This window comes from Neoarius graeffei, chromosome 18 (assembly GCF_027579695.1).
Source record: "Neoarius graeffei isolate fNeoGra1 chromosome 18, fNeoGra1.pri, whole genome shotgun sequence".
In the NCBI taxonomy this organism is placed as follows: domain Eukaryota; kingdom Metazoa; phylum Chordata; class Actinopteri; order Siluriformes; family Ariidae; genus Neoarius; species Neoarius graeffei.
In genome coordinates, this window is record NC_083586.1 from 1,256,604 (window position 1) to 1,269,017 (window position 12,414).

General features: G+C 43.3%; 1 protein-coding gene across 1 annotated transcript; it reads right to left on the minus strand.

The window, feature by feature from the left end:
• Positions 1-2,279: 2,279 nt before the first annotated feature.
• On the minus strand, positions 2,280-5,603 carry LOC132865854 (zinc finger BED domain-containing protein 4-like). Its single transcript, XM_060898346.1, has 2 exons — positions 3,383-5,603; positions 2,280-3,181 (listed from the first exon to the last, which is right to left on the minus strand). The coding sequence occupies exons 1-2, from the start codon at positions 4,699-4,701 to the stop codon at positions 2,668-2,670; spliced, it is 1,833 nt and encodes a 610-aa protein (XP_060754329.1). The 5' UTR covers positions 4,702-5,603; the 3' UTR covers positions 2,280-2,667.
• Positions 5,604-12,414: the final 6,811 nt, after the last annotated feature.

Genomic DNA, 12,414 nt, shown 5'->3' on the forward strand with positions numbered 1-12,414 from the left:
ACAAAAAAACTAGAGACAATTCCCCTGTGGGAAATTGTGAGAGTGATGCAGTGCGCGTGGCAGTCACAGTTGCTGGAGCTGAGCTGTACTGTGTGAATGTGTGACTTGCCATGAAGCTACAAGCCTGTGTCTCTCTGAAAGGGAGCAGCCCCTCCCTCCTGTGTGTGTGTGTGTGTGTGTGTGTGTGAGTGAGTGAGTGAGTGAGTGAGAGAGAGCAGCCCCTCCCCCACCCGCGCGCTGAGCAGAGAGACAGAAGCATACAAAAAGGGCAGTTTCTCCTCAGGGGGGACCCCCCAAACAATGGGGATTTACACGAAAACGGAAGGAGATATTCACAAACTTCTTTCACATTGAGCGCCACAAGGCTCTCCTGAACACATTGATGTAATTTTTTTGTCTGTAGTGTAAAAAATGAGGTCACTAGAGCGAGTTAAAGACAAGTGACTTTTGATATATTGCTTGTCTGTGTGCGACGTACGGTCACTGAGTTATTCGAAATCTGTATGGAAGATGAATAAGTTTAAGTAAGAAGAAACACACAGAAGATGCTGACTGCAGTCTGCATCACTAATTACATCAATGTGTTCAGGAGACCCTTGTGGCACTCAATGTGAAAGAATTTTGTGAATATCTCCTTCCGTTTTCCAGTAAATCCCTGTTGTTTGGAGGGTGCCCTCTAAGGAAAAACTGCCCTTTTTGTGTGCTTCTCTGTGTCTCTGCTCGCAGCGCACGGGTAGGGGAGGGGCTGCTTGCTCTCACACACACACACACACACACACAGGAGGGAGGGGCTGCTCCCTCTCAGAGAGACACAGGCTTGTAGCATCAAGGCAAGTCAAACATTCACACAGTACAGCTCAGCTCCTGCAACTGTGACTGCTACGCGCACTGCATCACTCTCACAATTTCCCACAGGGGAATTGTCGGCTCTAGTTAACAATGCACTTTTTATGGAGACGTTTTAATGTTATTCTTTTTTTAATCCAGTTGAATATTTAGCGTACAAATGTATTTTCAGCTCTTAAAAATGACAGAGGTCTGGACCGCGGGGGCCTCAGAGCTGGCTGCGGCCATGGAGATGAACAAGATGCTAATAGGAAGATAAGACAGTTCAATGACAAATGGAAGTTCGGGCAAGATTGGCTAGTTCATAGCAAAACCGAAAATATCCTGTACTGCGAATACTGTAGAAAGTCTGGCAAAGACAGGCACCAGTAATTTTAAACTCGAAACTATAAAGGACCACGAAAAGTCAAATGCACACATCGGTCCTAGAACATCAAAACAGGCGAAGACAGCTGGTTCACTACAGGACCGCATTGCTTTCAGTCCCTGGCGGTCATGAAGTCGGCTGAGCTGGAGAGGATGGCGCTGCTGTTTAGAAACGTTCACACGATTGTAAAGAAGTTGATCTCACCCCAGCTATCAACTTATAGCCTGCTGGAAGCCTCAGGTCACGAAGACCATTTTTCATGGACCATTCAGACTCATCTGATGATGAATGTAATGAAGACATTTAATGTCTCTCTCTCTACACATGTTCACACACACACACAATTAATAGACAATACATAATATACATAATGCTTGATAATACACAATACTTGCATATCAAAACATCAAATGTTTTTCAGTGATAAATGTTTTGAATTGGACTTTTAATATTAGAATCAGTTCAGTTGTACTGAATGTTATTTTTCATATTATACGATATTTCATATTGTAAGGGGCTTGAATTTGAGTTCAATAAACAGAATACTCTGTTTATATTTTTGTCTGAATTGGTTGCATGTTTTCATATAGGGAGCTACCTTAACAGCACTGAATACTTGAGTGCGACTGTAGAGATACATTATACGCTGCCATTCATAATTAAATCTAGATCTTCCGAACTTTAACGTATCATGGTGATTTCCTGGCAACAAAATTGTGGCTAGTGAAAAGGCTGAATGGCTAGTGACTCAGGAAAACCACTAGCCACAGTGGCCGGTGAGCAAAAAAGTTAATGTAAAGCCCTGAGATAGATAGATAGATATATATATATATATATATAGAAGATGTGGCATGTGTGTACTGCATCAGCTGGATAGTACAGTGGTAATTAGAGATGCACCGATTGCAAAATTCTTGGCCGATACCGATTTCCGGTTTTTGAGGGGGTCTGACCTGCCAAAACCGGTTTTACCGATACCGATTTTCTATCTAAGAAATCATTATAATCATACAATAGACACCATGTTTACTTGGCTTGAGAATAAAACATCAAAAATAAGATATAGTGAGTTTCAACAGTGCCCCCTGAGCAGATTTATTTAGAACACTGACCATAACATTCAGTCCAGTTTACAGGTCAATATAGGAAAAAAACTAAAATATTAAGACAAACAAAAGATAAAGTGCACCATGCACACTTGAAAACTGGTTCTCTAAGTAAATCACATTTTAGGCCTTTTATTTCTTTTCACATAATAAGTGCAGGATTTAATATAGGCCTAGGATAAAAAAAATAAAGTGCACCACATGCTCTTGTCAATTGAAACTGGTTCTCATAACATTTTTAACATTTGCATTTGACCTCTCTTGACATCTCTAAATAAAAAAATAACATTGAAATTAACAGGTAGCTTTAAGTTGTGAACAAAGTGCTCTGTCCCACCCCCAGTGCAATCACTCAACCATCAATGGCAGGTTCTTCTTCACAAACAGCAGCATTTCTGCCTTCTCCCCAGAAAGCCTGTTTCTTTTCTCATCAAGGACATTACTAGCCAAGCTAAACAAGCGCTCACTATCAATGCTTGTGCATGGAGCAGAGAGGTATGCTTGGGCAAGCGGGGCAAGTGCAGGGTAGTGTGTTTTGTTTTCACGCCAGTATTTTAGTACATCATTTACAGTTTCATCCTCAGATCTCTTGATGGGCAGCTCTGAGAGGTAACGCTGTAACTGAACAGATGCAGGGCGGCCTAGCAGGTGTTCCTCCTCATTGCTAGCATTCTCCATCAGTATCTCATCATGCACAGAAAGCAGTAGGCTTGCCCTTTTGGTTGGAGGTGCGATGGCAGGTTCCTCAGGAGGCTGATCAGGTGTGGGTCTGATGGCACTGGTGTCCACTCTGTCCAGCATGTTCAGAAGTACCCTTTTCACTTCATTTTTTGTTTCTGCTGAGAAGTAGCAAGTTTTGTATCTGTATCAACAGACAAAAGGATTTTTATATTACACAGACACATCAGCCAGACATAAACATAAATATTGTGCACTCTGTACATAGGCTACTGTACATAAGCAGGCATTAAAATGGCAACAAAAAATATGTTTTGACAAATAAAGGCTTTCTATTATTTTCTACTGGGCTAATAAACATCCTTAGTAGTAAGTTGTTACTTGCCTAGGATCCATAGCAGTGGCCACAAGGTACAGTGGATTCTTCTCGATGTCTGCAAACCGTCTCTGGACCGCTTCCAACAGCGTGGCCTTGGCAGTGCCCACACCACGGTCGGTGTCTGCTGCTCTCCCCAAAAGGCGCTTCAGTGCAGTGATTTCAGGGATGACGGACGAGGCGGTGGCTGACGAGGAGCTAATTGTCTTTGTGAGTTCCTCAAAAGGTTGAAGGATGCTCAACACATTCTCAATTAACTCCCACTGGTGTGTGGTGAATATTGTCGGCAGCTCGTGTTCTGTTGCGTATAAGCTCAAGGCGCGTTTTTGTTCCAACAGCGACTGCAACATGTAAAACGTGCTGTTCCAACGTGTCGGAACGTCTTGTTGCAAGCGTTTCTTGGGTTGACCCAACTCCTCCTGGATAACGTGGAGTTTCGAGTAGGCTAGCGGTGAGTGTTTGAAGTGCGTGACTATTCTCCTGCCTGTTGCCACGGCGTCGGTGATTGCGCGTTGAGATTGCAGTCCCTCATTCACCGCTAGCTGGAGTGTATGTGCCATGCACGGGAGACTGGCGAAGTTGCAGTCATCCAGTGCCTTGGTCATATTCCGAGCGTTGTCACGCAACACGACATGAACCCTCTTCTTGTCGATGTTCCACTCTGCCATCATTTTTTCAAATTTGGCTCGTAAATTGTCCGCAGTGTGGGAACCAGGGCATTCTTCACAGTATAGCAGGACTTGATGTAGCTCAAATTCATCATCCAGCCATTGAGCGGTCAGACTCAACATTGACATTAAGCTCACGTTAGAAGTCCAAATGTCCGTCGTGAAACTGATCGGAGATTTGGTGGCGTTGAGTAGCTTGCGTATATGGCTTGAAACCTTCTCAAACAACTCTGGCAGCGCTGTATCAGAAAAGTATCGCCTACTTGGTAATTTGTACCGTGGACTCAGGTGTTTAATCAGGTTGACGAAGCCTTTATCCTGCACTACGCTGAACGGCTGGTCGTCCAGTGCCATGTACTCCATTATTTTTCGAGTGGTGGCATTAGACTTCTCAACACTCGTGTCGAACATAGGGGCGACGGTGGGGTGTTGTTGCTGTGACTCAGGTACATCCCTCTTAGTCTTAGCACTAGCAGCCGTGTCTTCTTTATACTTGCTAAACAAGCATGGGTGTTTCTTTTCCAAGTGGCGTCTTAAGTTGGTTGTTCCATAAGTCTTAGGCGTTGATCCTCCACGGCTTACTTTAGACTTACAAGCATTACACATAGCCTGTTTCGGTTCGTCCTGGCACACGGTAAAATATGTCCAGATCAACGACATCTTTGTTTTGCTTTGGTTCAGTTTTGAGCCGTCCGCGTTGAGCTGCTGCGCATGCGTGTCAGCGTGACCGGCCAAAAACCGGAAATGACGACAGTGACCGGCCGGTCACCGATTGGGCCGATTGGATAGAAAACCGGCCTTTTTGATCGGCGGCCGATTGACCGGTGCATCTCTAGTGGTAATGCTCACTGACTACGACGCAGGAGATCGGGGTTCGAATCCCGGTCGGGGCAAAACATCATCCAGTAAGGGTCCTTAGGCAAAACCCCTCATGATATATCAGCCTACCTCAGGAATGAGTGAAAACATAACTGATAGAGTCATACCGGCTCAGACGTCGCCCGGGTCAACAAGGTCTGCGTCAGTTGCTAGGGAACCAGGGCAAACTGATGAGAAATGGGCTACTGGAACAAGACATCGATGGACGAGAACAGAAAATACGGATTTGCTGGAAAGCAATCCCAGAGAGAGGGGATACATGCAGAGAATGTGGGACCACTGGATACTTCGAAACCCACAATCAAGGCTAACAAAGAAACAGCTATTAGCCCAGTGTTCCAACATCCATAATCGAAATCTCCTATCACAACTAGAGATTAATGAAATACAACAACGATGCTACGGCAAGGGGGAGCCAGGAAGACAGGTCAGCGGGGAGATGTCATCATCCCCACAACCAGAGATTGGGTACCAAGCCCCAACAGCTAACAGCCTCAACACAAGAGCTGCTGACCTGAGAAGGAAGATCGTGACCCAACTGGAAACCTGGAGCCCCCGACGAATACCGAAGCTGAGTTGCCAAGTACCTTCAGAAGATCTACTAGTAGATGTGAATGCTGCTCTGAAGACAATCTCCACAAGAACCATCACTGAGACCAACAAGCTGATACACAGTACAGCAACAGTAATCATGGAGATGCTTGGACACAAGGTGGGCTCGGGACATAACAAACAGTATCCACCATGGAAGAGACGATTAGAGGCCAAGATAAAGGCAGCAAGGAGAGAAGTTAGCCAGCTAGCTGAACTACAGAAAGGGAACATGGTGAATAAAGGGGCGCCCAGGAAGTACAACTCACTCTCCATACCAGAGGCACTCGAAACTGCCAAACAGCGACTAACAGCTCTGGCCACCCGGTTGAGGAGATACACCAAGGAAGGAGAGGCCAGGAGAATAAACAAGCTGTTCTCCACTGAACCAGCCAAGGTGTACTCTCAGTGGCAGGGGAACAACAACTGGTCAGACCCACCAAGAGCTGAGGTGGAAAAATACTGGAAAGACATATGGGAAAGAAAGGCATCACACAACACCGATGCCCAATGGTTAGTGGACCTAAGAGCTGACCACAGCAACCTCCCAGAACAAGAACCAGTAACCATCTCAATGGCAGACGTCCAAGAAAGAGTGTCAAAGATGAAGAGCTGGACAGCACCAGGCCCCGATATGATCCATACGTACTGGCTGAAGAAGCTAACTGCACTCCATGAATGCCTTGCTGGCACAGATGAACCAGCTGCTGAGGGATGGAACCCACCCAGAATGGCTAACCCAAGGCAGGACAGTCCTAATCATGAAGGACCCCCAGAAGGGACCCATCCCATCCAACTACCGGCCAATTACCTGTCTCTGCACAACATGGAAGGCCCTGTCAGGCATCATTGCGGCAAAAATGAGTAAGCATGTGGCTCAATACATGAGCGAGGCACAGAAAGGAATTGGCAGTAACACCAGAGGAGCCAAGCACCAGCTACTGGCCGATAGAACAGTCGCCCGAGACTGTAAGAAGAGACAGACCAACCTGTGCACTGCCTGGATTGACTACAAGAAAGCCTACGACTCAATGCCACACACATGGATACTGGAATGTCTGGAACTGTATAAGATCAACAGGAACCTAAGGACCTTCATACAGAACTCAATGGAAATGTGGAAGACAACCCTAGAGGCCAACTCAAAACCCATTGCCCAAGTCAACATCAAGTGCGGCATATACCAAGGAGATGCGCTATCACCACTGCTGTTCTGCATAGGCCTGAACCCCCTCAGTCAGATCATCACGAAGAGTGGCTACGGGTACCGATTGTACCGATACGGGTACAATCAGCCACCTGCTCTACATGGATGACATCAAGCTGTATGCCAGGAATGAGCGAGAAATAGACTCGCTGATCCACACCACCCGGATCTACAGCGATGACATAGGGATGTCATTCGGATTGAACAAGTGTGGCCGGATGGTCTCAAAGAGAGGCAAGATGATCCAGACTGAAGGGATTGACCTACCAGAGGGCAACATAGGTGATATCCAAGACAGCTACAAGTACCTTGGCATCCCACAGGCTAATGGAAACCATGAAGAGGCCACAAGGAAGTCAACCACAGCCAAATACCTCCAGAGAGTAAGGCAGGTCCTGAAAAGTCAGCTGAATGGTAAGAACAAGGTCCGAGCCATCAACATGTACGCACTACCAGTCATCAGATACCCCGCTGGTATCATAAACTGGCCAAAGGAGGAGATAGAAGCCACAGATATCAAGACTAGAAAGCTCCTCACCATGCATGGAGGGTTCCACCCCAAGTCCAGCACCCTGAGACTATACACTAAGCGGAAAGAGGGAGGCCGAGGGCTAGTGAGCGTCAAGACCACGGTCCAGGATGAAACATCGAAAATCCGAGAATACATCAGAAAGATGGCCCCAAAGGATGAACTGCTAAGTGAATGTCTCAGGCAGCAGAACCCTGATGAGAGTGCAGAGGAGGAGGAGGAACAGACAACCTGGAGAGACAAACCCCTACATGGCATGTACCACCGTCAGATAGAGGAAGTGGCTGATATCAAGAAATCCTACCAGTGGCTGGATAATGCAGGACTGACAGACAGCACAGAGGCACTAATCATGGCAGCACAAGAACAGGCCATAAGCACAAGAGCCATAGAGGCCAGGATCTACCAGAGTAGATCAGACCCAAGATGCAGACTGTGCAAAGAAGCCCCTGAAACAGTCCAGCACATAGTAGCAGGGTGTAAGATGCTAGCTGGATCAGCGTACATGGAGAGGCACAACCAAGTGGCTGGGATAGTATACAGGAACATCTGCAACCAGTATGGAATAGAAATACCCAAGTCCCAATGGGCCATACCACAGAAGGTGGCTGAGAACAACAGGGCCAAGATTCTGTGGGACTTCAGCTTCCAGACTGACAAACAGATCCTGGCTAACCAACCGGACATAGTGGTGGTGGACAAAGAGCAGAAGAGGGTGGTGGTGATAGATGTGGCGATCCCAGCTGACGCCAACATCAGGAAGAAGGAACATGAGAAACTTGAGAAGTATCAAGGGTTGAAAGAGCAGCTGGAACGGATGTGGAAGGTCAAGGGTTGCGTGGTCCCCGTGGTAGTGGGGGCACTTGGGGCAGTAACCGCCAAACTGGGAGAGTGGCTCCAGCAAATCCCAGGAACAACATCTGAAGCCTCAGTCCAGAAGAGCGCAGTCCTAGGAACATCGAAGATACTGCGCAGAACCCTCAAACTCCCAGGCCTCTGGTAGAGGACCCGAGCTTGAGGATGACATGGATACCACCCCCCCACCGGGGGTGAGAAGATTTTATTTATATATATATATATATATATATATATATATATATATATATATATATATATATATATATATATATATATATATATACACACACACACACACACGCATACACAAGTGAATCTCAAAAAATTAGAATACCATGAAAAAGTTCCTTTTTTTCATAATTTAATTCAAAAAGGTAAAACTTTCATATATTCTATATTCATGACATGTAAAGTGAAATATTTAAAGCCTTTTTTGTTTTAATTTTGATGACTATGGCTTATAGCTCATGAAAATCAGAAATCCAGTATCTCAAATTAGAATATTCCCTAAGATCAATAAAAAAAAAAAAAAAAAAAAAAAAAAGGATTTACAATACAGAAATGTTCAACTTCTGAAAAGTATATTCATTTATACACTCAATACTTGGTTGGGGCTCCTTTACCATGAATTACTGCATCAATGCGGTGTGGCATGGAGGTGATCAGTCTGTGGCACTGCTGAGGTGTTATTGAAGCCCAGGTTGCTTTGATAGTGGCCTTCAGCGTATCTGTATTTTTGGGTCGGGTGTTTCTCATCTTCCTCTTGACAATACCCCATTGATTCTCTTAGCCTTCTTGACTTACATGAAACGAACATCCCTGAGTCAGGCTATAAACCAATTTTGATGCATACAGTAGCAGCTTGACGCGAGGAACCGGCCTTATTGCATTATCCCGTTTATCCCGCTTCAGCATTCATGCAAGTTATTAATAATGGCTTGACATTCACAATAAATAAGGATTTCCCACTAGCCTAAATAAAATGTTATACTCGCGGGATGCCTAGTTGATGCTATCTGAAGCATAAAATCTGAATATTTGAAGAAACATCTTTATTAGCAAAGTAGAATTGCAAGCGGGATTTCTCAGCTATGAATAGGGTAAGCACATAGAAATTCAGTACTCCTTTGTATATTTTTTTGATGTAATGGAAATTTTTAGTGCTTTGATGATGAAGAAAATATACTTTTTTATCCATAGATTAAAACAGACCTCAGGAATAGGCTCCAAGGGGAACACCTGGCAGCCTGCTTACGAATCTCCATAAATGGTCCCGAACCCAATGACTTCCCTTACGATAGGGCACTTGAGTTTTTTTTTCAGGAAGCCACGCAGAATTAAATGTTCTGATAGGGCATGCAGGCTTTGCACCAATTAGGGTAATGCTTTTTCATTATTTTTAGTTGCCTTGGTGTTACCTTAAGTGGTTTCTTACATCTAATTATGATATTTTAATTTTATTATTATTTTGTTGCTACATTATACTATTTTTCATTTTAGTATTGGTTGAGGCAAGTGTTGAGTTCAATATTTAAAATAAAAACCTCCAGCTTGTTTTTTGCAATTTAGTCCTTGAATGTCAACTAAAGAATGATTGAAAGATTGCCACCAAAAAACTAAGGTAAAAACTAAACTTTAACTTCAAATTTTGGTGAGTAATTTTCATAAATTTAAAAAAAAGACAGGTTTTCCACCACCATCAAGCCCAGCAAACTAATGGCCTGCCCTGTAATGTGCAATTCCATGTAAATGTCAACCTCACCATGCAAAAATAAAGCAACATGTAATACATCAAAACCACTCCCAGAGATATCACCTAGGCCTGTATTTTACAGATGTGAATAAGTTGAACCAATTTGTAACCAACCTAATGTGTCACTGTCAGTCTTTCTTTCTTATAATGTAAAACCCAAGCTAAAATCAACTTTGATCATGTACAATTCTATATTATTGCCACAAGCCACAGAAATGTATGCTAAAATCCATAAAACAGCAAAACAATAGCCATCCTAAATATTATTTAAGAACTTTGATAGTTTTAGCTGATATTTAGAGAGTTTTTCAAAGGGTTATGGTGGTTAAATTGCTGATTTTCTAAACATACGCCATGTCTATTTCAGACGCGTCACATCCATAACGGAATTTCGTCACATCCATAACGCTGACTTTTCCTTCCGAAACTCTGCATGAAATACAAAATATTTTAAACAAAGATTTTTTTTAATATTCACCTTGGACCCCTCTATCAAATGGATATCTCCATTTCGACATTAGGTTTACGATTTCACAGAGTTTGATAAAAATGTACAGTCACCCAAAAAAAGTGATACTTTTTCTGTCACATCCATAACGCATCTTTTATTGGCATTTTCTGGCATGCCCTAGATGTACTATGGGAATTGTTCTTGTTCTATCACTTCTCCAGTATGGTACAGCCTTAAAATATGCAACACCTGTTTAAATACTGGGAGACAATAAAACATGCACTGGGTCATTTGTTGCCATTTTGAGTTCAAGTGTCACGTCCATAACGCTGGAATTGCTCTAATGTAAAGTTGGGTCGAGGAATGAAACCAGGCAGGGTTCTGGTAAAAATTGTTTTAGCCGTCTTCTCTTAAAGAACTTAAAAGAATTTAGATTGAACTGAATAATCTCAAATGCTTCTTGTAACTTTAAAATAGTCCCAGCAGGTGACTCTGAAGAAAAATACTGTGTGTTTGAACACCGCCCACTGTAAACACTTTGCATACACCCCAATGACCGACTCCACCGACCACGATTCCCTCATCGGCACAGTGGAGCACTACAAATTGCTACCTGGTCTGTGGGAAACACTGGTCTATGTCTATTTCTTATCTAGAGTGTTTATATTGTTTATTTCAGTTATTCTATTTTTATTTATTGCATTGCCTGTTTGCACCGCGGGTCAGAGAGGACTGAAATTTCATCTGTGCTGTATGTCAAGCATGTATAGCATATTTGACAAAGTTGACTTGACGACAGCAATTTAATTGATCACTGTCAGTTTGTTGATGTAAATGGCAATTTTTCTATGCATACTAAGGTAAAGTTTGGTGTTCCACAAGGTTCCATCTTAGGCCCACTGCTTTTTTTCTTTTCACATGTTACCTCTGGGTAATGTTATCCACAAGCATGATATTAGCTTCCACTGTTATGCTGATGACACACAGTTGTATGCTTCTGCAAAGTCAGATGAGAGAAAAAAAGCTTAATAAAACTGATGAATGTGTAAAAGGCATTATACACTGGATGCTTATTAACTTCCTTTTACTTAACTCTGACAAGACAGAAGTACCTGTACTAGGACCACATGCAGCTAGAAGTAGGTTTTCTAATTGCATAGTAACTCTGGATGGCCTTTTTGTTTTTTCATGTGCAACAGTAAGACTTTGGGGTGATCTTTGACTCCAGTCTTTCATTTGAAACTCATTTTGATAACATGACAAAGATGGCTTTATTTCATCTCAGAAATATTCCTAAGAAACAATGTCTTTACATGATGCAGAAAAACTAGTTCATAGATTTGTTCCCTCTAGGTTGGATTATTGTAACGCCTTACTGTCTGGATGTTCCAATAAGTGCATAAACAAGTTCCAGTTAGTTCAAAATGCAGCAACAAGAGTCCTTACAAGAACTAGGAGATATGACCACATCACCCCTATCTTACCCACATTGCACTGGCTCCCAATCAAATTTCATATTGATTATAAAATACTACGATTGACCTTTAAAGCACTGAATGGTCTCATGCCACAGTACCTGAGCGAACTTCTGGTCCTTTATGACTCACCACGCCTACTTAGATCAAAAAGTGTTTGCAGTCTGTTGGCACCTCATATAGTGAAGGCTCCATCAAGGGGCAGAGCCTTTTCTTACTAAGCCCCACAGTTATAGCAAAGCCTTCCAAGTAATATTTAGGACTCAGAGAGACAGTCTTAATGTTTACGTCTTGACTGAAAACATATCTGTTTAGTCAAGCCTTTTGTTTGTTTGTATACATGTATGGATGCTGTCTCCCCCCCATCACCACCACTCTCGCACATTCATTCGGGTTTGTTGACAGTGTAGTGGCTGCTGCTTTATGTCCCAGGGCTCCCTCATGTCTGTGTTACTTTCTGGCTCTCCCTTTTAGCTTTGCAGTTATAGTTGGTCTTGCCGGACTTCCTGCTTGTACTCGGAACACAATATACACCGTTTTCTTAACAATTAGGTGACAATGGGCAAACCTAACAATCTGTGTTTCTCTCTCTCTGTCAAGTTACATGTCACTCCTGAGATACCAGTGATG